The sequence below is a fragment of the Antechinus flavipes genome, chromosome 1 (assembly GCF_016432865.1).
Source record: "Antechinus flavipes isolate AdamAnt ecotype Samford, QLD, Australia chromosome 1, AdamAnt_v2, whole genome shotgun sequence".
In the NCBI taxonomy this organism is placed as follows: domain Eukaryota; kingdom Metazoa; phylum Chordata; class Mammalia; order Dasyuromorphia; family Dasyuridae; genus Antechinus; species Antechinus flavipes.
The window spans coordinates 216096302-216119268 of NC_067398.1; the positions used below are offsets into that span (position 1 = coordinate 216096302).

The window sequence follows — 22967 nt, forward strand, 5'->3', positions numbered from 1 at the left end:
TTTTCAATTTGGACCAGACATATGGAATCTAGCATCTGCTCTGTGAAATTACAGGTACTTTAAAGACTATGTACCACAGTGGAAAGTTGGGGTATTGGGAGAGTTGAATTCCAGTTCAGAATCTGCCACCAGATGGCAGTGTACCATTTAGTCAATACACCTCTCAGTCCCTTACCATCTCCTCTCCCGCTCCAAAAATCTTGAGAGAATGATATTGCATATGCATTTTTAATTCTCTGTTGAAAACTCCGGAACTAGTGAAATGAACAGACACGAGATAGACAGCTCAGACCAGATTATTTAATTTAAAGCATCTTTTAATAGCTGGCCGGCCAGGACTGACCTCCACTAGACAGGCTAGAAGAGATCAGCCCCAAACCTTTAGCGAGGTACACTTTTAAGCGCGTTTTCCACATCTGGTACAGCCTTGCGGTTACAGATTTCGGAAATCACTGACACAGTTTCTCGTTTACAATGGGGATATGTCTGGATGGGAGTGAGCACATAACAGAACCTGTCGACATGTTTTGCAATGTTGTCTAGGGTCTCATGAACGGGGGATGGGACCCAGGCTGAACGTAACATTTCCCTTAATTTAGTTTGAGCAACATCTGCCTATAAGCATGAGGCCCCTTGACCCAGGGATGAGGGGGCCAGTCTTTTGTCCATTTCACTAGTACCTATTAAGTAATATTTTTTTTTTGGCTTGATATTCAAATCCTGTTGTATCCTGATAACACTTTACCTTTTCATCCTTATTTAGCAATATTCTCTTTCATGTATTCCATATTCCAAAGGCAATGAAGTATTGTCTGCTCCCTGAGCTGAAGCTGTGTCTTTGCTTTGGTCTGTTTCCTCTATTTGTTTAGCGTGGGAATGTCCTCCCACTACTTCTTGACATATTGAATTTCTACCAACCCCCTAAACCCAATTCAAATGTTGCCTCACCTGGGATCCCCAAGTCTATAAAGACCTTATTCCTTGGATCAATAGTGAGTACTTTGAGAACAGACACTGGGGTTGAGCTTTTTTTGTATTCTTGCTGCTTATTAGTGTCTGACACTTAATGGGCACTTAATAAATTCTTGTTGATGGATTGAAAAATTTCATTTTGTATCTCTCTAATGTACTTGCTATTCCATGATTTGACAGTTGCGTACCTTTCCAGATGTTTCATATCACTCTTGTTCATTTACATTACAATGATGGAGAGCAAGAAGAGAGAGATGGGGAAAAGAATAAGAGGCTAAGGTCAAAGTCCAAAGGAGGATCATTTGGTATTTAGACATTGTAGAAGGATGTCCAAGAGACTAGAAAGGCAAGTAAAAGAGGAGAAAGATTAGTCTAAATGGGAAATGTCCAAGAAGAAAGTGGATAATAGAAAAGCAAAAGAAAAGATGAAATTAGAGAGGAGGAAGTGGGAGATCTTATTAGTTAACATAGGGCTCCCTAAGATGAGAGGGTGTCATGTTCCATTTGACCACTAGGTGGTAAAAGAAGACTATGGTTGAACTCTCAGACAGCCACTCTAGGGAGACAAATCATGAAACTTCATAGAAATTTAAGATGTTAGTGCTAATAGGAAATCTAAAGATTATATATCCCAGTTTTTCTCAAATTGTGGTCCAAAGAATCCTGGAGAAGGGAAAGGTCTCTGAAATCTTTTCAGAGGGTCTACAAGTTCAAATTAGATTTTATTTCTAATATGGTAAATATTTATAAATACAACACATACAAAGATAAATAAAAACTCTTTGGATTGATCCTCAATAATTTTTAGGAGTATAAAGATTCTGAGAATAAAAGTTTTAAGAACTGCTGATCTAGTCCAACCTAATATTACAAGGTTAGAATAGTGAGGTCCCCAGCTTGCCCAAGATCATACACCCAATTAGTAATAGAGATTATTTATGCTTTGATAGTTTTCTCTGTAAAATGAATTCTAGAGGTTAGACAAGTACAGACATTATAGTAATGGATTTGGAGTCAGAAGACTGAGCTTTAATCATAATCCTCCCTGGTTTTCAATTTCCTCATATGTAAAATGGATACATTGTGCTAAGTGATTTCCAAAGTCCCTTCCAACTCCTAAAGACTTGTGGAATGCACAAATAAAAAAATAAAAAATAAAAAGTAGATCATCAGAAGAGCAAAGGAGAGATCTATACAGAGTGATGCAAGATAATGTGGGTGGGGCAAAGCTCTATAACTGAGGTAACAGGGGAAGACTTCATGAAAGAGGTGGTAGTTGAGCTAGACTTTAAAGGACAAGAAGGATTCCAACAAACTAGAACATTTTCCAGGCATAGACACACAGAGGTATCAGAATGCAGGACAAGATCAAGAATGAGTAGGTAGCCCAATGTGACTGGAATGTAGAGTGTGTGGAGAGCAGTGGTATAAAATAAGGCAAAGAGGCAGGTTGGAACATTATTCTCACAAAGTTTCTCTTTGTGCATACTTTTCCCCATCATCCACAAATGGTAGTCAGACAAGATGTAACTAAGAATTCTTTCATTTGAAGCAAAAATCACTGAGGGATAGGGATGGATATAAGGAAGATTGGGCAGTATCCAGGACAATATAGCCAAGGGTGCATTCACTTTGGTAGAAGAAAAGGCTCAGATATCGGAGAGTCTGCCCTCCCCCAAAAAAAGGTTCATGGGGGGCAAATCTTAGGATTATTGGAACCTGGAAATAGCAGCCTGGAGCCAGAAGGTATAGTAGGGTCATGAGATGTAATGCAAGCTGGTTGATGTCATCATGGCACAAGATCAGGAGTCTCCAGACCATCATGGAGAAGATATTTATCCCACCATAAGAAGAATGTCAGCACCATGACAAAAAAGTTCCAGGTGCCCCCATCTTAGATCTAAAATTTCCACTGAATGACTTCAGGAATTCCTCAAAATAAATATAGTGACAGGAGTTAAATTTAAGACAATTAAGAAGAACTTTATTAGTAGAATTTCTAAGTTAATTGCCTCAACAAGACAAACCTCAGTCCTAGAATCTTCACAGACTTCTATTAACCATATAAAAAGAGAGGTTTTGCACTTCCAAGAGATTGTAGTACCAACTGAAGTCTATTCTGTCTCATCCGTGATGTCATAGAATCAGACTGGATTGATTAGGAATATGGGACTCCAGGGAATGTGACCTGCTAGGGAGGTAGGATTCTAATACAGTTACAACTTGTTTTTATGTATTGTTGGTGTGACAGTGTAGATTAGTGTTGATATCTACATCTCACTATTCCTTCTTCATAAGGCATAAAGTGAATGGTCTGTGTGACAATATCTTGACATGTTGCAAATAAGATTCTCTAAATTTCTTTAGGTTATAGGATCTAGAATAAAAGGAGGAAATGGGGAAGTAGGATACCGGGTTTTGGAGGATTCTGCCTTGCATCACTTTGCCCAGGTCTCATGACCTGGGCACAAATAACTTGTACATGTGCCTCCAAGTCTCTTCTCCTCTATCCCTCCTCTAACCACAATTGGACTCTAAGTAGTTTAAGTTTCCCTCAAAGGTTTGTATCCAATCTTACCTTTGTATCTACAAAGCCTAGGACAGCACCTGTACTTAACAGGTGTTTAATAAATATTGAATTAAACTGGTCATCAACTTTTTATGTCTCTTTACTCATTTCCTTTCTCTATGATTAGGTGAATATAATAGGTTCTTTTCACTGAATTCAATTGAACTCAGTTAAATTAGATAAACATTTTTAAAATTCTTACCATGTGCCAGGTGCTATGCTAGATCTTGAGGATACCAAAAAAAAAAAAAAATGAGATGGCTCTTGCCTTCAGGGAACTCATGTTCTCCTGAATCTCCTGAACCTGACATCCCCTTGTATCCCACTGCTTCCTTCTGGCCTTTCCCCACTACCAACTTCAGAACCCCTGACAGCAAAGTCATTTGCATCCCTTCTGCTTCCTTCACAGTTCCCTCTTTCTTTGCCATCAGTATGGCACCTTGGACTTTCCTTGGCAAGAACACCCTGTTCATGTGAGACAGGGATGAAGAAGAGAGCATTGCAGTGATGTGAGATGAAGCAGTGAGAATAAGGAGCTCTTTGCAAATGACCTCAATTCTTTTTCAGTGAAGTGAAAGCTGAGAAGGTGGAGGGGGAAAGAGAAGTCATGGAAGATTTGAGAATGGATGAAAAGGTTTGGAAAAGCTACTGTGGTGATTGGGATAGTGATTCAATCAAGGAGGCTTATATAAAAGAATTGTCTTGTTACAGTGAGGTCTCAGTTGATATAATGTAACAAATTTGTAGTTGGACTCAGCTGGAGAAGAAAATGGAAAACCACAGCAATATCTTTGCCAATAAAACCCCAAATGGAGTCTCAAAGAGTCAGATAAGACAAAACAACATCAATCAGCGTGGCTTTGTGATTTTCTCCGGTTTAATTTTTCAATCATGTACAGTTTCCCTTTCGGGGTTTCTCAGAAAAGATATTTTGCTGTTTGGTTTGCCATTTCCTTCTCCAGCTCATTTTACAGATGAGGAAACTGAGGCAATCAGGATCAGGTGACTTCTCAGGGTCACACAGCTAGGGACAAAGGCAGAAAAATGTGGGAATTATTCAAGGCTGAGGTTTTGCAAGTCAAAATCAGTGATAGGATGAAGGGGGCAAGGGACTTGAGAGAAGAAAACAGTATGGAGTTGAATTGATCCATCAAGAGGTCAATATGAGGATAGGAAGAAATGTGGCTAATTTATGAGTTGTGGCATAGTAAAGAATTGAGAGGTAAAAGGGGTGGAGCTCATAGTGAGAATGAAAAATAGTTTGGGATTACAATGCAGAGGGAAAAGGGGGATGACAACAGATTTTGAGCAAATAAGGGAATTTCAGAGTTCATGAACATGAAAGTAGACCCAAAACACTTGTGTATAGTTTTCTTTTTTTTTTTAATTTAATTTTATTTAATAATAACTTTGTATTGACAGAATCCATGCCAGGATAATTTTTACACGACATTATCCCTTGCAATCACTTATGTTTCGTTTTTTCCCTCCCTCCCTCCCCCCCCCCCAAGATGGCAAGCAGTCCTATATATGTTAAATATGTTGCAGTATATCCTAGATACAATACATATTTGCAGAACCGAACAGTTTGTGTATAGTTTTCCAAGGCTCAGCAAACTTGGGGAAAATTTATATTTTAATGCTCATTAATTTCTAACTGGAATTTAATTCTTTCCTTCAAATATGATTTTTTTAAAAAGTTATTTTGAGAAAAACTTTTCATTAGATAACCAAAGCAATTCATCACATATAAAAGGGGAAAAAACCATGCTTTTGGATCTGAAGACTGGTTCAGGAAATTTGAAATGAATCGGAAATTCAGGCCATGAAGAAACTTTAATAGTTTTGCTCCTAGTGTGAGCTCATGATTACCTGTGAAGAAGTTTCTCATCATCCAATTGAAGCCATGAGAGTTAACTTTGATCTCTACCTTTATGAGAACAAATCCAAAATCAGACATGGGAGTAAGTCAGACTGTCTTTCCCTTTCTTTTTCTCTCCCTTGCTTCTTAATTCAATTACAATATTCAAAGATGGCAAAACATAGGCCTAGAATCAGCCATAATGTATAATGACTTGATTTTCCACCAAATACATTTTGGTATCTCTAATATAGTTCAATTTACCAAAGATGGGGCTTCTTCTATATAGTAGTATAGTACACACACACACACACACACACACACACACACACACACACACACACACACGATTTCCAAAGACATCTGGGACAAATTAAAACTAATTACCCTAAAGCATCTTAGAATGGCATAAGAGGGAATGAAATTTTTGAGAAGGAAGGATTTGCCAAAAGGAGAGGCAAGCTTCTCTCATCTTCTACATGGAGATGACAAACAATTTTAGATCTGAGGCTCTGAGACAGGCAAATGAAAGTAATTTCTCTCAGTTCCTTACTAAGAGTGGCTGCCCTAGCTGAAAGATATAAATAACACTCCAACTGAAGAGAACACAATCTCTTCACCAGCTTAGTCAGTGACTGAAGGGAAAGTTGTTCCTTGAAAAACAAGCCTCCATGTGCTTTGTGAGGACCCTCTGAAGAGAGAAAGGAGATAAAAGCCTTGTAGTATTGTAGTCATGAGTTGCCTTGGTCCTATTTGTTCCTCTATGAAATGCCCCACTTAACATTGTATTTATAAATTTAGACCCAATTTTGCCAGTATTGCTCTCTAAGTGAGTTTATGGGAGAATATGTTCTGTGAAGTACAGGCTAGTTCCTTGGAGGGCCTCGGGATCAGCCAGAGTCAGGATAAATTAAAATCCTTGGTCTTTAGGGGGAAAAGTGAAGGAGACAGACAAACTGCCAAGAGGCTTGCCAATGATGTAAACTGGATTCTTGAGTTCAAGGTGTATGGAATAGAGAGAGATAAGGTGAAGAATGTATGAATTCTTTTTCTGTATTTTATTTTCATTATTTCTGTATTTCCCCTATGACCTGTATAATATATGCAGGCTCATATTTACTTGAGCCAGCTAGAAACATATTTACTTAACCTGAGCTGATGACATTTATTGGTATTTGACATTCATCTATATTTAGTCTATTAGCTGGACTACTATCTGCTTCATTAAGCCTGAAGGCCTGATTTTCTGTTTCCTAGAAATCAGAAGATTTTCCTGAAACCTTCCATTTTAATCTCTCCAAATAGCAAAAACCAATTAGTTGCCTCCCCTCCCCTTCTCAATGCTCTCTTACTTGTGATGTAATTTCTTGTGTAAAAGCTATGTATCTTTACTACTTCTTTATCCCCGCTACCCCGAGCTTTCTCTTATCTCAATTTTTCTGCCTTCTACTGAGTGATCTCTGAGTAGTCATTTTGGGTAAAGGCCTTCTACATCCCTCACAAAAGTCACCAACTTCTCTCCTCCTCATCCTGCTGCAAAGTGACTCACTTGCCCCATCTCAAGCTGCCTGCAAATTCTTGTCTATTATTATCTTAACACCACACATTGAGTAAGCACCAAACAAAGAGAAGAGCCATTTATGCTAATAGTCATTGTCTCACATCTAATAGATAATTAGCCTTAGTGCTCAGTTGTCTGATTCAAGCACACCTTTTTCAGAGTTTCAGCTCTCTTCAATATTCTTTGGGGGAAATGCTTTATAACTACAAGGTTTGTTAAGGCCCCTAGAGAAAAATGCAAAAGAATTAAAACTACTGGCTAATTAAGAGAAAGTCCTGGAGCTGGGGCTAATGAGCTAGTGTTTAGCAAGATAGCTACCCACATAGTTAGCCCAAATCAAATATATATCAGTTCTACTCATTTGAACGTGAAGGGTGAGACTGAGTGAGAAGGAGAACAAACAGAGAAAGAAAGCTGATTTAAATTATAGAGACTTATTCTCCAATTGATAAATGGTCAAAGGATATAAACAAATTTTCAGATGAAGAAATTAAAATTATTTGTAGTCATATGAAAAAATGCACTAAATCACTATTGATCAGAGAAATGTAAATTAAGACAACTCTGATGTACCACTACATACCTCTCAGATTGGCTAAGAAGACAGGAAATGTTGGAGGGCATATGGGAAAATTGGGACATTGATGCATTGTTGGTGGAGTTGTGAACTGATTCAACCATTCTGGAGAGCAATTTGGAACTGTGCTCCAAAGGTTATTAAATTGTACATACTCTTTGATCCAGCAGTGTCCCTACTGGGCTTGTATTCTAAAGAGATTATAAAGAAGGAAAAGAGACCCACATGTGCAAAAATATTCGTGGCAGCCTTTTTTGTAGTATCAAGGAACTGAAACCTGAGTGGATACCCACTCAGTTGGGGAATGGCTGAATAAGTTATGGTTTATGAATGTTTTGGAATATTATTGTTCTGTAAGAAATGATCAGGAGGATGATTTCAAAGAGGCCTCGAGAAACTTATATGAACTGATGCTAAGTGAACTGAGTAGAACCAAGAAAACATTTCTCATAGCAACAGCAAGATTTTACAATGATCAAATCTGATGGACACAGCTCTTTTCAACAACGAGATGATTCAGGCCAGTTCCAATGACCTTGTGATAGAGAGAGCCATCTTGCACCCAGAGAGTCTGTGGGAACTGAGTGTGGATCACAACATAATATTTTTACTTTTTTGGTTGTTGTTTGTTTTCATTTTGTTTTATTTCTCATTTTTTCCTTTTTTTCTCAAAAAAGGATTTTTGTTGTGCAGCATGATAATTGTGGAACTATGGATAGAAGAATTGCACATGTTTAATATACACATATATGGATTACTTGTCGACTAGGGGAGAAAAGAGGGAGAATGTCTTGCTTTAAAAGTAAATGTTGAAAAGTATCCATGCATATGTTTTGAAAATTTAACTTTTTTTTAAAATGAAAGACATTATAGAGACTTTATTAACTCATTTTGAATGACCAATTAAAAGTGATATGAAGTAGGAGCTTTATAATTAATAGATTTTGAAGAAAAAAAATGTTCAGGGACAGATTCCTCAGCAATGAAATATAGGTGAAATGTAGGCAGTTTTTACTTTCCTTTTCTTCCTTTTCAAATCTTAGAGCTATGCTTAAGGGAAGAATGGAAATGAAAGGAAAACAAAGTTCTCCCAACTCCTCCCATTTGGAGCTGGAGTGAGTTATTGGGAAAAGAAAAGCAAAGAACTTGAGATAGAAACTAACCGAGAGTCAGGCCTCAATCTAGGGAGGTGAAAGGTTCTTTTTTGCCCAATATGTAAGCCTATCTTGCTCACCTGGGCCAACCAGTCAGCCTACATAAAGATGAAAAAGCTAATGGGAAATTCTATCCCTTTGTAATAGGGTCATTTTGATTGTTGAAAGGAGGAAGAAAAATGAACATTTGTGTGAAGAACAAAATTTGTTTGAGAAGAAACAAAGATCTGGAGCAGCGAGGTGGTATCCTGAAGTCAGGAGGACCTGAGTTCAAATCTGCCTTCATAGACACTTAACTTCCTTGCTGTGTGACCCTGGGCAAGTCACTTAATTCCATTTGCCTTAACAAACAAACAAGAAAAAAAAAAAGAAAGAAAAGGAAAAAGAGAAGAAACAAAGATTTGAGAAAGACACAGACTGGTCTGAGGGCTTGAGAAGAGACTGTTTCTGTTCATTTCACTGTGCATCAGTCCATATAAGTTTTTTCCAACTGTTTCTAGAATCCATTTGCTTGTGATTTCTTATAGCCCAGTAATGTTCTATTACTTTCCCAACTTGTTCATCCATTCCCCAATCAATGGACATCTCAACTTCCAACTCTTTGCTACCACAAAAAGAGCTGCTATAAATATTTTAGTACATGTAGGACCTCTTCCCTTTTTTGTGATCTCTTTAGAACACAGACTTAGAGTGGTATTTTATGCACAATTTGATTGCTCTTTGGGCATAGTTCCAAATAGCTCTCCAAAATGGTTGGATCAGTTCACAGCTCCACCAGCTGCTTTACAACTATTTTTTAGGAACTGTGCAGATATTTTTGCTAAACAAGCATACTACTTGTGAAATCCTGTCAAATTTGATCATGTGCTTCAGTGACCCATGAGAAGCAAAGAAGTAACTTTGCCCAGCAGAATAGTTGTGAAGAATAAAAAGGAAATAGCTAGGAGAGAAATGATTTTGGTTTTATTCAGTAGGTATTGGGTTAGTGCACTATTCCCTAAAGAAATATAGGTCATTAAAGCCCCAGCCATAAATTACCCAGGTATATGACTATCTATATAAGTATGTGCCAATTCCCACGGTGGACACTATTTGCATTAGTTGAACAGGATAATCCAGGTTAAAGGGTAAACTATTATATTTGGATTACTCTTGCTGTTGATTTTTTTTAAATAAATGTTATGATTATTGTTATTCTTGCTTTCTCATTTAGTAAACATCTCATGTTTAATAACCAATGGTGTTATCAAGACTTATTTTGTGCAAATGAAAAGAACACTAGTGGGGTCTAAGGAACTTTAATGATGAATAAATATAAGAGAGTCTTTATTGCATATCAAAGTTACTCTTAGTTCCCTGCCCCTGAAAGTGAACATAGCAGTGTAGTGGAGACCATGGCTAGCCTTCTCATTTTGGGAAAACAAAACAATCTACCAGTATTAGAGCATATTGGGAAGAGTGAGCAAATACAGAGAAAGTATGGATGCCACTATACTGAGAATCTAAAGAAATAGCACTAATTCTTTTTTTAAAGCTTTACCAATATTTATTCTTTTTTAAATAGTATATTATTTTTCCAAATACATAGAAAGGTAATTTTCAACATTCATTTTTATAAGACTTTGTTTCCAAATTCCCCCCCCACTTTCCTTCCCCAAAACAGCAAGTACTTTGACATAGTTTAAATATGTGCAATCTTTTTAAAATTATTTCCATATTTGTCATGTTGAGTAGCACTAATTCTTTTTTTTTCTTGCTTTTTGCTGATGTAATTGGGGTTAAGTGGCTTGCCCAGGGTTACACAGTTAGGAAGTGTTAAATGTCTGAGATCAGAATTGAACTCAGGTTCTCCTGACTTCAGAGCTGATGCTTTATCCACTGCGCCACCTAGCTGTCCCAGTAGCACTAATTCTTGACACTTATTTAGACAATAGCCTATTTCAATAAATGCAAGATTTTCTTGCTTTTCTGTTTGTAATCCTAGGACATAGCACAGCATTTTGCATGTAGTAAGTACTGCTCTTAAATTTATTGATTCATATCATAGACATCCAGTTCAATGTTGAATAGAGACTAAAAAAATCTAGAGTTGGAAGGAATCTTAGAAAGCCATCTATCCCAATCTCTTAATTTTACTATTAAGAAAATTTAGGGAAGTCAAATAACTCTTGCTAAAATTACAGATAAGTGTCAGAAGTAGAATTCCATCTCAGATCTCTTGAATCCAAAGCCATCTTTCCCCCTACTGTATCATTTTGCTTCTATTTATCGTTAGCACACAAATTACTTATCAATTCCTTGCAGATCAGAACCCAGGCCATTATTCTTTGATTTCTAATATTGGCCAATAGCTATTGTTCCTAATTGAATTAACCCCAATCTGAAAAACCCACCAAAGTGGATTTGACGCTTCCTTAGAATGCTACAATTTATAAAGCTCTTTCACATTTGCTTTTCACAATAATCTTGTGAAGCAGATAAGACAGGGATCTTCATTTGTCAGATGAGGAAAATAAAGAACTTTGTTCCGTTGATTAATGATAAAGATGGGATTTGAAACCAGGAATTTTAGCTTCCCTATGTGCTATTTTAGTGCCAAGGAGAAGGAGCTGAAATGGTCCTTTGGCAGTTATTATGTAGGAGGAGGGACTCTCTCTCCATAATTTGGCCCATCATTTTTGTCTTTCCTCTCTCTTCAATAGACATCCCACGTTAGTCCATTGTAGGTTTCATTCACTCTTCAGTGAGCTAAATGCTATAGATTCCCTGATCCCTCAGCAGTGAAATTTAGATTGGGGATTTTATCTGATCTAGGCTAACTGTGATCAGTAAATTTCCCTAGGATTTGGGAGCTAGGCTCTGTCTTGTACTTTTAGGAATCATTTAGATCAGACCAAGTGCAGGCTGGATGCCAGGTGAACCATTCATATACTCCTGTTTCAGACCAAGATCTATCTGGCCTCAGGGAGCGAAGTTGACACAGGACAATGTTCTGTGGTCAGTTTCTGAGCACAGGTGAACTCATTGCCTCCTGAGATGGGAACAGAGAGTTTGGAGGGGGAAGGATCAATTATCAGTAAATAATGGGAGGGGAGACCAAGGAAGACCGAATCTAGAAGTCATAAAATCAGTGACAGACCATGAAATGGGCCCTAAAATTATCTTATCCTATGTGATCTAAGCACTACTTCCTCTTACTATGTCATTAAATCTGATTCAATTTTTTTGCTGATTCAAATACCCAAAAGTACCCTGGACACCATCCCATTTCCCTAATCCTATTAAACAAGATACTTTATTGCTCTCTTTCCCCCTTTTTTTCTACCTGATTTTCAGGGTTCATTCCTCATCATCCTTGAAAAGAAGATTTTCCTCTTCCTCTTCAGGAGTTGCTCCCCTACCCTCAGCCTTACCCACAGCAGCCCCAATGCCAGCCCCTATGCCACCCCCAGCTACTGTGGCACCTACTGTGGCTCCTGTGGCCACAGCTGCAGCCTCCACAGTCAAAACACTGGCTGCCACGCCAACTCCCACTATACCACCAGCCAGTGCCAGGATTCCAGCCCCCACAAGCCCGCCCAGGGCAGTAGTATGCCCACAGAAACGCTTTTTATAGGAATCCTGGAAGTCCTTGACTTTCTTCTGAATCTCTTCCTCAAAGTTTTTCAAAACTTGATTCTTTCTTGGGCTTTTCAAAGTTTCTTTGAGGTGATCCAAGATTGTATTTTTCTTAGTTGAGAGGCGTTTCCACATCATTGTAGGAAGAGTCTTTATAGAAGCAAACATGCGCTTTGTGGAAGAATCCTGAAAGTGTGAAAGGGGAAGCTGTGACTGCTGGCTAAGCACTCAGATATTTCAAGTCTTTGCTATTCATATCCCTCTGATTCTGAGAATTCGGGTAACCTTTACCCTCTGCCAGTCCAGATGAACTCAACTATGCTTTTTAAAAAATTTTGTTACATATATAATATATACACACACATACATATATGTATAAACACACGTGTATACATACACACAAACATATATGCCTCACTTTTTTTTTTTACAAACATGCCTTTCTCCTGAAACCCAATACATCAATTTTATCAGACAATTTATGCAACATCCCACACCTATACTTCCAATGTCTTCAATGAAAGGTAGAAGCCAAGTTTGGTCATTACAACTGTGGACAAGAATTCAGGCTGGGTGGGTAGAAGCCACCGATTTTGTTTCTTTTGCCTGCCTTTGCATCTGACTCAATTCATTTGAAGCTAAGTCAGAAAGAATATTGGAAGTGTGTTAAACTATCTGAATCTGAAGCTAAATAATTATCTGATAAATAATCTAGATAAATAATTATAATTACTAATTATGATTAACAGAAAACTCTGATTCCAGTCTGTAAGGTCAAAAAAAAAAAAAAAGACCTTGTTTTAAACAATTTTTATCTTTATAGTAAAGTCTTCTTGGCTTTTGTTACCTGGTGGCGATGGTTTGTCAAGAACCATGGCTAATTGCCATCAGTCAGGCCTTATGAGGCAGAAGATTAACCGTTCTACCCTATTAGACTTAATCTGAAATGGCTGAGCTGGCTCTGAAGCAATGAGGTTAACAGGGAGACTGGGAACCTAGTAGATAAGGAGGAACTCTGGCTCATTGAACCTAGTGGAACTCAACAGGGAACATCAGTGATCACTTTAGAATAAATGCAGAAGGGTAACTAAATGCTACTGAGGCTTTAGGACCTCTGATGTCCCGTAGTGAATTCATATGTAATAATAATAATAGGAGTATATGTTCACTGAGGTGAGCATATTTGATGTGTATATTTGTAGGATATTTGTAAGGTATTTACCTTACATTCATGGAGAGAATGTTCTACTGCAAATCTTCTAACTCTGCTATGTCATTAAGTATCTTTGTTTTGAACTAATTGTGTCTCTTGGATGAGTGGAGAAAAAGCAGAATTTATGAGTTGTTGTGAGATGTGGACCCACAGAGTATCTTGAACTTAGAGTAGTTCTGTGAGGTAGATCATATATGAGAGGGATAATGAAAAGTTTGATGGCTTACCTGTTCTTCAACAAAGTTCTCCAACTCTTTTCTAGCAGCTTCAATCTCCTTCAGATCATGGAGTTGAGTTACTATCTGTCCAAGGAGAAGAAGATCTTTGTTGTTCTTCACTCTCTCCTTGAAATTATGTCCCAAGCCCCATACCTTCCTCCTCTTCCTAGTCCAACCCTAGTCCAACCCTGCACTGGCTGGTGGTACAGTGGGAGTTGGTGTGGCAACCAGTGTTTTGAGTGTGGAGGCTGCAACTGTAGCCACAGGAGCCACAGTAGGTGCCACAGTGGCTGGGGATAGCGTTGGGTCTGGCATTGGGACTGCTGTGGATAAGGAAGGAAATAGCTCCTGAAGAGGAAGAGGAAAATCCTCTTCTCAAGGGTGATGAATGAACCCTGAAAACCAAGTAGAAGAAAGGAGCATGAGAGAGCAAAAAAGTTCCCTTTTTTCTCTCTTCTTTTTTTCTTTCGTGTGTGTGTGTGTGTGTGTGTGTGTGTATGTGTGTATGAGAGAGAGAGAGAGAGAGAGAGAGAGAGAGAGAGAGAGAGAGAGAGAGAGAGAGAGAGAGAGAAACAGAGAGAGAGAGAAACAGAGAGAGACACAGAGAGACAGAGACAGAGACAGAGACAGAGAGAGAGAGACAGAGAGACAAAAAGAGAGAGAGACAGAGAGAATCAGAGACAGAGACAGAGACGCACAGAAAGAGACAGAGACACACAGAGAGAGAATGAGAGACAGAGACAGAGAGAGGAGTAATTGGGTTTAAGTGACTTGCCCAGAGTCTCACAGCTAGGAAGTGTTAAGTGTCTGAGGCTGCCCATGTTCCCTTGAAGACAGATGTTCTGACTCCCTGGACTTGGTCCTCTACCCAAAGAAAATCTCCTTCCCAGAACTATTAGCCAGGACAGTACCGAATCATATGAGGAAGAGAATCCAAATTCTGTCTTCTTTAAGAGGTTGAAGAGTTTCTGCAGACAAATTTAAAGCGATTATGAGAGATTACACGAGAATGGATAAATAGGTATGAGATTCAAGGAAGTTGGGGAAGTTCCCCATACCGTAATGTTCTCAGCTAATTCCCTTCCTGTGAGAATATGTCCATCTGAATGCTTTTTCATATGCTGGGTGGCTGAACTGCAAACCCCTGTGATGTAGTCATGTAGATAGTGACAGAAATCTGGATCCATGTCTGAAAAAGAAAATCTGTGATCCTGGGAAATTTGAGGAATGGGGGATAGGGTTGCTGGAGTTTAGAAGGGAAACAGGATTTTTTTTTTGAGGGGAGACAAGATTAGTTAAATTTTAAGAAGGAATTATAGGGACTTCTGATTAGAGGAACAGTCACCTTCTGGATCTCCATTGCCTCCACTTGCCACTTTTATCCCGGGAAATGGCAAAAGATAGCAGCCCACTTGCTTGTTCTTAAAAATCTTCTGAATTCTGGGATATCTACCAGAAATTTTCTGAGAAGACAGCAAGACCCCAAGACAAGTTCCATTTTCAAGTAGTAGCTTCTTTCTCCCACCCAATGTTGCCGTGACCCTTTCCCACTCTGAATGTACATTCCAGTCCTACCATTTTTTTCCCTCCTAAACTCAGGCTTCATGTCCTCTCCCTCCAAACAATTGCCAAATTGATATTCTTAAAGCATAAATTCAATAAGTCAGTCCTTTGCTCAAGAAGATTCAATGGATTTTTATTGCTTTTGGAATGAAATATAAACTTGTTTATTTGGTATTTACAATCTGACATCACAATCTCCATAATCTTCATTACATTATTGGTTTTCATATATTCCAGACGAACTGACCTACTATTTGCTGCTCTTTGACTTTAGCATGTCTTTCACTCCTTAACTCCAACCTCAAAGCTCACCTCAAATGATTCCTGCTAAATGAATTTTTTTCTGATTCTCTCCAGTTGCTAGTGCCCTCCCCATAATTGATTTTGTAACTACTTACATGTATACACATGTGTACCTATTGTCCCCACCATCACCACCAATAAAGAATAAGTTCTTTGAGGACAGACTGTTTTACTTTAGACTCAGTATTCCCAGGACCCAGCACAATACTTTTTCAATAGTAGGCATTTATTTAATGCTTATTAAATGAATGAATGAATGAATAAATCAATGCATCAGTATTCCTACTTGCCTGGAACACATCAATCATGTGTTTTTGGCCTGCCTCCTTTCCAAATGTAGCTGGGTAAAACCAGTCACGAACTAAGAGATCCAGATGCTGGAAAAGAAGAAAAGGTAAGACAGCTTGATAAATGGATTCTAGAGGAGGGGTAAGAGTCTCAGGACAAATGTACTGGGCAAAAAGCGCCTCACCTGTATTGGTTCCATCTTAAAATATTCTCCTATCTCTTCAGCAATGTGGAGGAACATCTGGTAAATAGATATAAGTTAAGACTCTTCTTGTCATGGGACCAAGATACTTCTGTCTCTCTCTTTCTGTCATTGTCTCTCTCTGTGTCTCTGTCTCTTTCTGTGCATGTGTGTGTGTGTCTATCTGTCTTTGTCTTTCTGTCTCTGTTTCTTTCTGTGTGTGTCTTTCTGTCTCTGTCTGTCTCTCTCTGCCACTGTCTCTCTGTTTATCTCTCTGTCACTGTCTCTCTGTCTCTGTGTCTCTCCTCTGTCTTTGTATTTGTCTAACTCTCTGTCTCTTTCCCGCTCTCTCTTTCTCTCCTTCTTTCTCTTCCTTCCTTTCTATTTCCTTCTTTCCCTCTCACTCTTTTGCTCTTTTGTCTCTCCCTCTCACTATCTGTCTCTCTCTCTCCCCTTCCTTTCATTCTCTGTTTCTCTGTCTCTTCCCTCCTCTTCTCTCTCTGTCTCTTTCTTCCTCTTCTCTCTCTGTCTCTTTCTCTCTCTGTATGTCTGTCTCTCTTTCCCTTCCTCTCTGATTCTACCTCTCTCTTAGTCTCTCGAAGTTCCTATACTCTACTGTTGAAACTAGAGATATTCCTACTAGTTCTCATGGCCATATTCTGAAACCAGATGTTTTATATCCCAAACTTGTTCTTTACCTCATACCATTTCTTCTCTTCCCCCCAATCCTCAGCGGAAGTTTAAATGTCTGCTCACCTCCAGATATTCCAGATCAGTATCCTTCAGCAACCGAGAGACATTGAGAATCTAGGGAACAAGGAGGACAGGGAACTGGAAAGGCAAACCAAGAGCAGAAGAGCCTAGGAAACTTGATCCCTCCTTTTTAGGATAATCACATTCTCATAATGGGATTATTACATTTTATGAGAGGAAGAGAACTTACTTTCCAAGGCAATATCAAGAACCTTATGGCTTGTAGATCTTCTAGCAGAAATCAAACCTAATCTAACCTATTTAGAGTTAGGGGCTAGGGTGAAGGTAGAAGAAATTTTCTTACCTACTTTTTATATATTGCTTCAGGGACTACTTAGGGGCAGGAAATATTAAGTACAAACATAGAAGCTAGTGAGACTGGAATTATCATTTTTACTAAGAACACAGTAGCCAGTCCATAATCAATTTCTCAGGTCTAGAAATTTCATTCATTTTAGATTTATACAGCAAACAGATCAACAATACAATGATTTAAAATACAAATCATATGCACTTTAAATATGACCTTACAGATTAAAAAAATAAATACTCAACATTCATTCCCAATTGCAATAATATCAATAGCAGTTCTATTAAGGCAGTATATCGAGACACTTTTTTTTAGATGATGTAAAGCATTTTCACCATTCTTTGGTTCAGTTCCTGAGTTATAATTCAAATCTGGTCTACAAATCCTACAATAAACTAGAAGAAAAGCTGTGTTAGAGAGAGAACCCATAGATTGGGGAACAAACCACCTGGATTCCAGGCTATCACCTGATGAGAGCTGAGCAGCATGCTGAGGGCTATGAGTTTGGCATTCATTTCCTTGTCCTGTTCTATACTTATAGACCCTTCTGAATCCACAAGAAACACAGCCACCTAGAGGGGAAGGAAGAAAGAGAAAGTATAAGGTCAGAGCTTCCTTTCATCCTTCTGCCTCTTCTTGCCTTAGAACTTCCTCAATTCTTCTAACCTTTCACCCTATTTAATTTTTCTCAGTTTCTCTTCTCTCTCTTATTTTCTCTATTCCCCTATACCCAACCTCTTTTCTCTTTTGCATTGTCCATTCTTTGCCTCTGCTTTTTGCCTTCCACTTTCCAGTCTCTCTATCTATCTTCCTCTTCTGCACTCTTACCTTCATCCCCTCCTTCTCCAGAACAAATGGCTGGCTCCATATCCACAGGCCCTTGGTGATGCTTTCAGCTCCCGGTTCACACTGGAACTTCTGTGAAGGTCTTCCACTTTTCATCCACTGGAGATCCTTGGCTTCCTAAAGAAGGTGGAATTAATTATTTCTCCTCAGGATCCATATATCACATATACAAAATCTCTCCTTTAGAATTCATTATTCCCTCCTCAAAATCCAGGCCTGAGCCTCCCATCACTGACCTCCCTTCAGAAGCTTTTTGCTTTACTCATCTCTCTTCTTCCACAGTTCCTGCCCTTCCCTCCTCTTCACCTGTCTAGGTCATGGAATCCCAACCCCAAGTCTTACCAGACCCTGCATTCCTCGGATTAGATAGTTGAGAAGGAAAGACTTTCCTGTTCTCTGTTCCCCCAGGACAGAGATGATACAGACTGGATTGTCCTTAGCTTGAGGGTGATTCAAACATTGAGTCAGAGACTCTAGACAGAGGGTGAAATCCATTCTGGAGTTGGTCCGAACCAGCTGCAGAGGCTTTGCCTCTGTCTTGTGACCATCATAGAGTTTCTAAAGAAAAAAAAAGGAAATGTACTATAAACATCCTAATTTTGGATCTGATCCTGGACTACTTACCTCTATTTTGTAACAAAGGAATTCCCCATCTTTCACCCTACTCATTCTAGACTTAACCCAAAATTCACAACCTCCTCCTGAATCAGGAAAACACAATTTATTAAATGCTTTCTATATGCTAAACACTAAGATAATCAAACCCAGAAACTGATTGTTTTCCCTTTTTTACATGAGACTGTGAAACCCCAATCCCTGACCTGGTTTGAGCCTGCATTCTGCTGAAGAAGGTTCATGTTCTCTGTCAAACTGCGGAGTCGAGTATCTGGAACTAGCTGCCTCCTATCACATCTCCTCCGGCACTCAGGGCAGCAAGGTGGTTGAGAACCTGGAACTCGGGAATCCCAATGACAGGTGATACACTGAGCACAGAAGTTGTGGCCACATTCAAGAGAAACAGGATCCCGGAATAGCTCCCAGCAGATGGAGCATGTAAGATCAGACGTCAGTAGATCCAATGTGTCAATTGAAGTTCTTAATGAGGGGCTTCTTGGAAGGGAGCTGTATCTAAAGATGCAAAGCAAAGTGATGGAGAGAGGGATGTCTAAATCTAGGAAGGATAGAAGGAGCTAATGGGGGGAGCTGATATCTGACCAGATTTCATTTAAGAGAGGAAAAGGGTGAGAGGAGTGGGGACCAAATGTACATTTTGATTTAATTTCTTTTTTTAATACCTCTTTGGATGTCTTTGTGAATCACTGTGGGAAGGAAAGACTGCTAACGATGTGGGGGGAGGGAAATTTTTTTTTAATCCCAGACTGATTTGTTCACTATAAAATTTTAGAATTAGAAGGAATATTATAGATTTTCCAGGCTATCTTGTCACCCACTGCAGGAATGCCCTCTAGCATCACTATTTGGATACTTCCAGTGATAAGGAATTCTTTACGGGTTGAAGTAGACCATTCTCTTGTTGGCTAGCATTACTTTTTAGGAAGTTCCTCCTTACATAGATCTTAAATCTCTGCCTTATTGTAAACTTCACTGACTGGTAGTAATTTTGCCCTCCATAAGAGGCAACAAAGAATAAGATTCTTTCTTCCCCACAATATCCCTTCAGGTATCAAAGGATTAACTATCAAGTCCCCTTTAAGTCTAGACTTTCCCAGGCTAAATATGCCCCAATCCTTCTAACTTAGACTCATGCTTGGATATTAATCATTACTTCTACTTACAAAAGGTCGTTTCTGTTTTCCATCAAGAAGGATTTTTATATGTCCTTGAGAAGATGAAATAAAAAGATGACAGAGAAATGATAGAACATAGTACTGAATCTTGGCACCCCGAGTTCCTCCCATTTCTGCTCCCTTCCCATCCACTTGTCCTTCCCTCAATCGCATTCCTTTCTCCTTTTTACTGCCTTCTTTTTAGTCTTATCCCACTCACCTTTCTTCTCCCCAACTCTATTTACCATTCACTTTCTACTAGCCAGCAAGGCTAGTCTGGAATCGGTAAGACTTAAATTCAAACCCTATCTCAGACACTAGCTGTGTATGGCCATGAATAAATCATTTAACTTCTGCCTGCCTCTGTTTCCTCAACTTAAAATGAGGTTAATAATATTATCTACCAAGATTGTTGTGAGTCAAATTGTAAAGAGCTTAGAACAATGTCTGGCCCATAGATGGTGCTTAATAAACACTTGTACCCTTCCCCTTTTACAGATTGCCTTTCCTTAATTCTAGTTCCCATTCTAGTCCACGCTGATCTGCCAATTCTATTGCTCTCTTCTTCTCACTCTCTTCCCCTGGTCCTATTCCTTTCCGAATCCCAGTGTTGTATCTACTCAGCCCCTGGCACTGTATTTCCTACAATCTTCACTTTAGGGTCAGTTTGCTTCTAAACTATTGCCTTCCCCCAAGAAATCATTCCCCTCCCATCTCACAATCCTCCCTTCAACCCCATTCTCCTCCCATTTCATTGTTCTCAACCCATTCCCCTTCCCCAATCCTCCTCTCATCCTCTTTCCCCTCCCATCCCACAGTGTTTACTCCATTCCCTTTTCACTATCCTCCCCCATACCCATTTCTTTCCCTTTAAGGACAAGATCTAGTTTGTCAGGTCCGCAAACATGAAATAAACGGGATAAACAAGTTCTGTTCTTGGAAGTGACTAGATGGAGAATGGAGTTGAGGGCGGAGATGAAACCAGGAAAGAGTTGGGGATGCGAGGAGAAAGAAGACCAGAGACTAAGGGAATGTACTTACCTGCCTTAAGGATGTACTTTCACTGAGAAAGGAAACAGTGGAGACTTGCACTTTGGTCTTCAATCAGTTTCTGTTTAAGCTAGAAAATGAAAGTGCTGTAGGCTATCTTGGAGGAGGAGTCTTTAACCAGGAAATGGAAAGAAGGCAGTGACAGGCTCAACGTCCAGAGAAGGGGCAGGGAGAGCCGGCAGAAAAAGGATTCAGACATAGAAAAAAGGCCACTGAACAAGAAAAGAAAAAGTGGAAAGATAGACTTTTTCAATCAAGTGAAAAGAGCAAGTTACTGCACTTTTTCATCCAATGGACAAGCCTTTTCAATAAGAAAATATCAAGAAAATAATTGTTTACAATGAGGTAATTCAAGCCAATTCCAATAGACTAATGATGAAGAGAGCCATCTGCACCCTGAGAGAGAACTGTGGGACTGAGTGTGGATCACAACATGGCATTTTCACCTTTTTGTTGTTGTTTGCATGCTTTTTATTTTCTTTCTCATTTTCTTTCCTTTTTGATCTGATTTTTTGTGCTGTTGTGCTACAAGTTCCTTCTAATTGTCCTGCCTCAGTTTCCCTTAAATTGTTCTGCCTCAGTTCCTAATTGTTCTGCCTCAATCCTCCTGTTTGCACCACAACTCTTCCCTCCTGATCATTAAAACTGATATAATTTAGGGCTGGCTACACTAAGATTATAAATTGTAAATGTTTAATCCAGATAAGGAGAAAGACTTTCTTAGACATCATGACCTCAAACCTTCCTTACTTATCAGAATGTCTGGGGTTTCCCCACTGTGTCATTATTCTTCTTGATCCCAACTTATCAGAATGTCCGGTGCCTCCTCTCACCCTATCAGAACCAGATTGATAGTCTGTTCCTATTATCAGTGCTCTGATGCCGCCCCTGCCACAATCTACTCCATTAGCTTAGAGCCACATGTATATATATATATTTCATGGGAACCTCATATTCGCTGCTAGATGCTTTGAGACATCAGCCCTGGGGGTAACATTCCCCCAGCACAATCTCTCCCTCTTAAATAAATAAATATTAAATAAAATATTAAAAACTGTCTAATTTCTATCTTGCCTCAGTTTCTCCAGAATTACAGTGCAAGATAATTGTGGAAATATATAGAGAAGGACTCATAGTTAATTGCAAAAAAAAAAATATTTATCGTTTCCTTTCTAGGTTGTTTCCATCATGATTTGTGGTTTGGTTCCCCAGGAGAAGACTCCCCAAGTTCAAAGAACTTTGGGGCCACACACCTAAAATAAGAGCCCATGTATCCCCCATAAATGTGTTTACCTTAAACAGTTTGCCAAATGGCACAATTAAAACAAAGGCATTTAGAAAATGGCCTAACATGAACACTTGTGATAAAATATTCGTTCCATAAACCTGGGCTATCTCTCCCCCAAATGCACACAGCATCAGTGAGAAGACTGGGCACAAACACACAGTTTTAAAAGATAAAATAGACATCAATAAATGCTTTTTGGGGAGATGATGATATATTGGAGAAATACTTCTTCCTTCTGTTAATGATTACAATTTGTTCCTGGTAATAGCAAGATGGAATTCCTCTGGTGCAAGATAAGCATTTTCATGATTCTTCCGTGTATGTGGTTCTATTTCAAGTACTATTTGACTAGAAAGATCACATTCTTCATTTTTAGAAATTAATAGTTTAACATAGAAACCTATGCAAAGTATCCCAAAAGTCTGAGTGAAGTTTTAGCCTATCTTTAATCTGTCTTAAAAATAGATACAGAGATGATGAAGAATAGGCCAGAACTCACTTGAACTCTCCTAACATTGCCTTCCAAACAACTTTAAAATAAAATCTTTAATTTAATTGTGGAACAGCAGAGCCACTAACAGGACAGAAAGAAACATTTTCCAGCCTAAGCAATTCTATTGCCCATAAGCAGTTCTGACTTACAATTCCAGGTCCAAGAAGAGCATTAGTATGAGTAGCACAAGGTAGTAGGAGCCTTTCTTGGGTAAAGATTAAAGTACAGACCAAGGAACAGTGATCATATCTGTCCCAGAATAGGACCATGCAAAGCACCAAAAACTTACAGATCCCCCTAAAACTAGCAGCACAAAAAAGTCTGAAGCTTGGCATAGTATCTCCCTAACCCCAGGTGAACAG

At 38.9% G+C, this 22967-nt stretch overlaps 1 protein-coding gene across 1 annotated transcript; it reads right to left on the minus strand.

The window, feature by feature from the left end:
• Nucleotides 1-10214: 10214 nt before the first annotated feature.
• RNF112 (ring finger protein 112) lies at nucleotides 10215-21180 on the minus strand. The gene is made up of 14 exons (XM_051996518.1): nucleotides 20816-21180; nucleotides 19784-19827; nucleotides 18809-19115; nucleotides 18330-18545; nucleotides 17970-18104; nucleotides 17609-17713; nucleotides 16835-16885; nucleotides 16082-16138; nucleotides 15900-15986; nucleotides 15089-15206; nucleotides 14802-14932; nucleotides 14655-14711; nucleotides 13753-13827; nucleotides 10215-12498 (listed from the first exon to the last, which is right to left on the minus strand). Exons 2-14 carry the CDS (start codon nucleotides 19804-19806, stop codon nucleotides 12034-12036), a joined length of 1827 nt encoding a protein of 608 aa, XP_051852478.1. The 5' UTR covers nucleotides 19807-19827; nucleotides 20816-21180; the 3' UTR covers nucleotides 10215-12033.
• Nucleotides 21181-22967: the final 1787 nt, after the last annotated feature.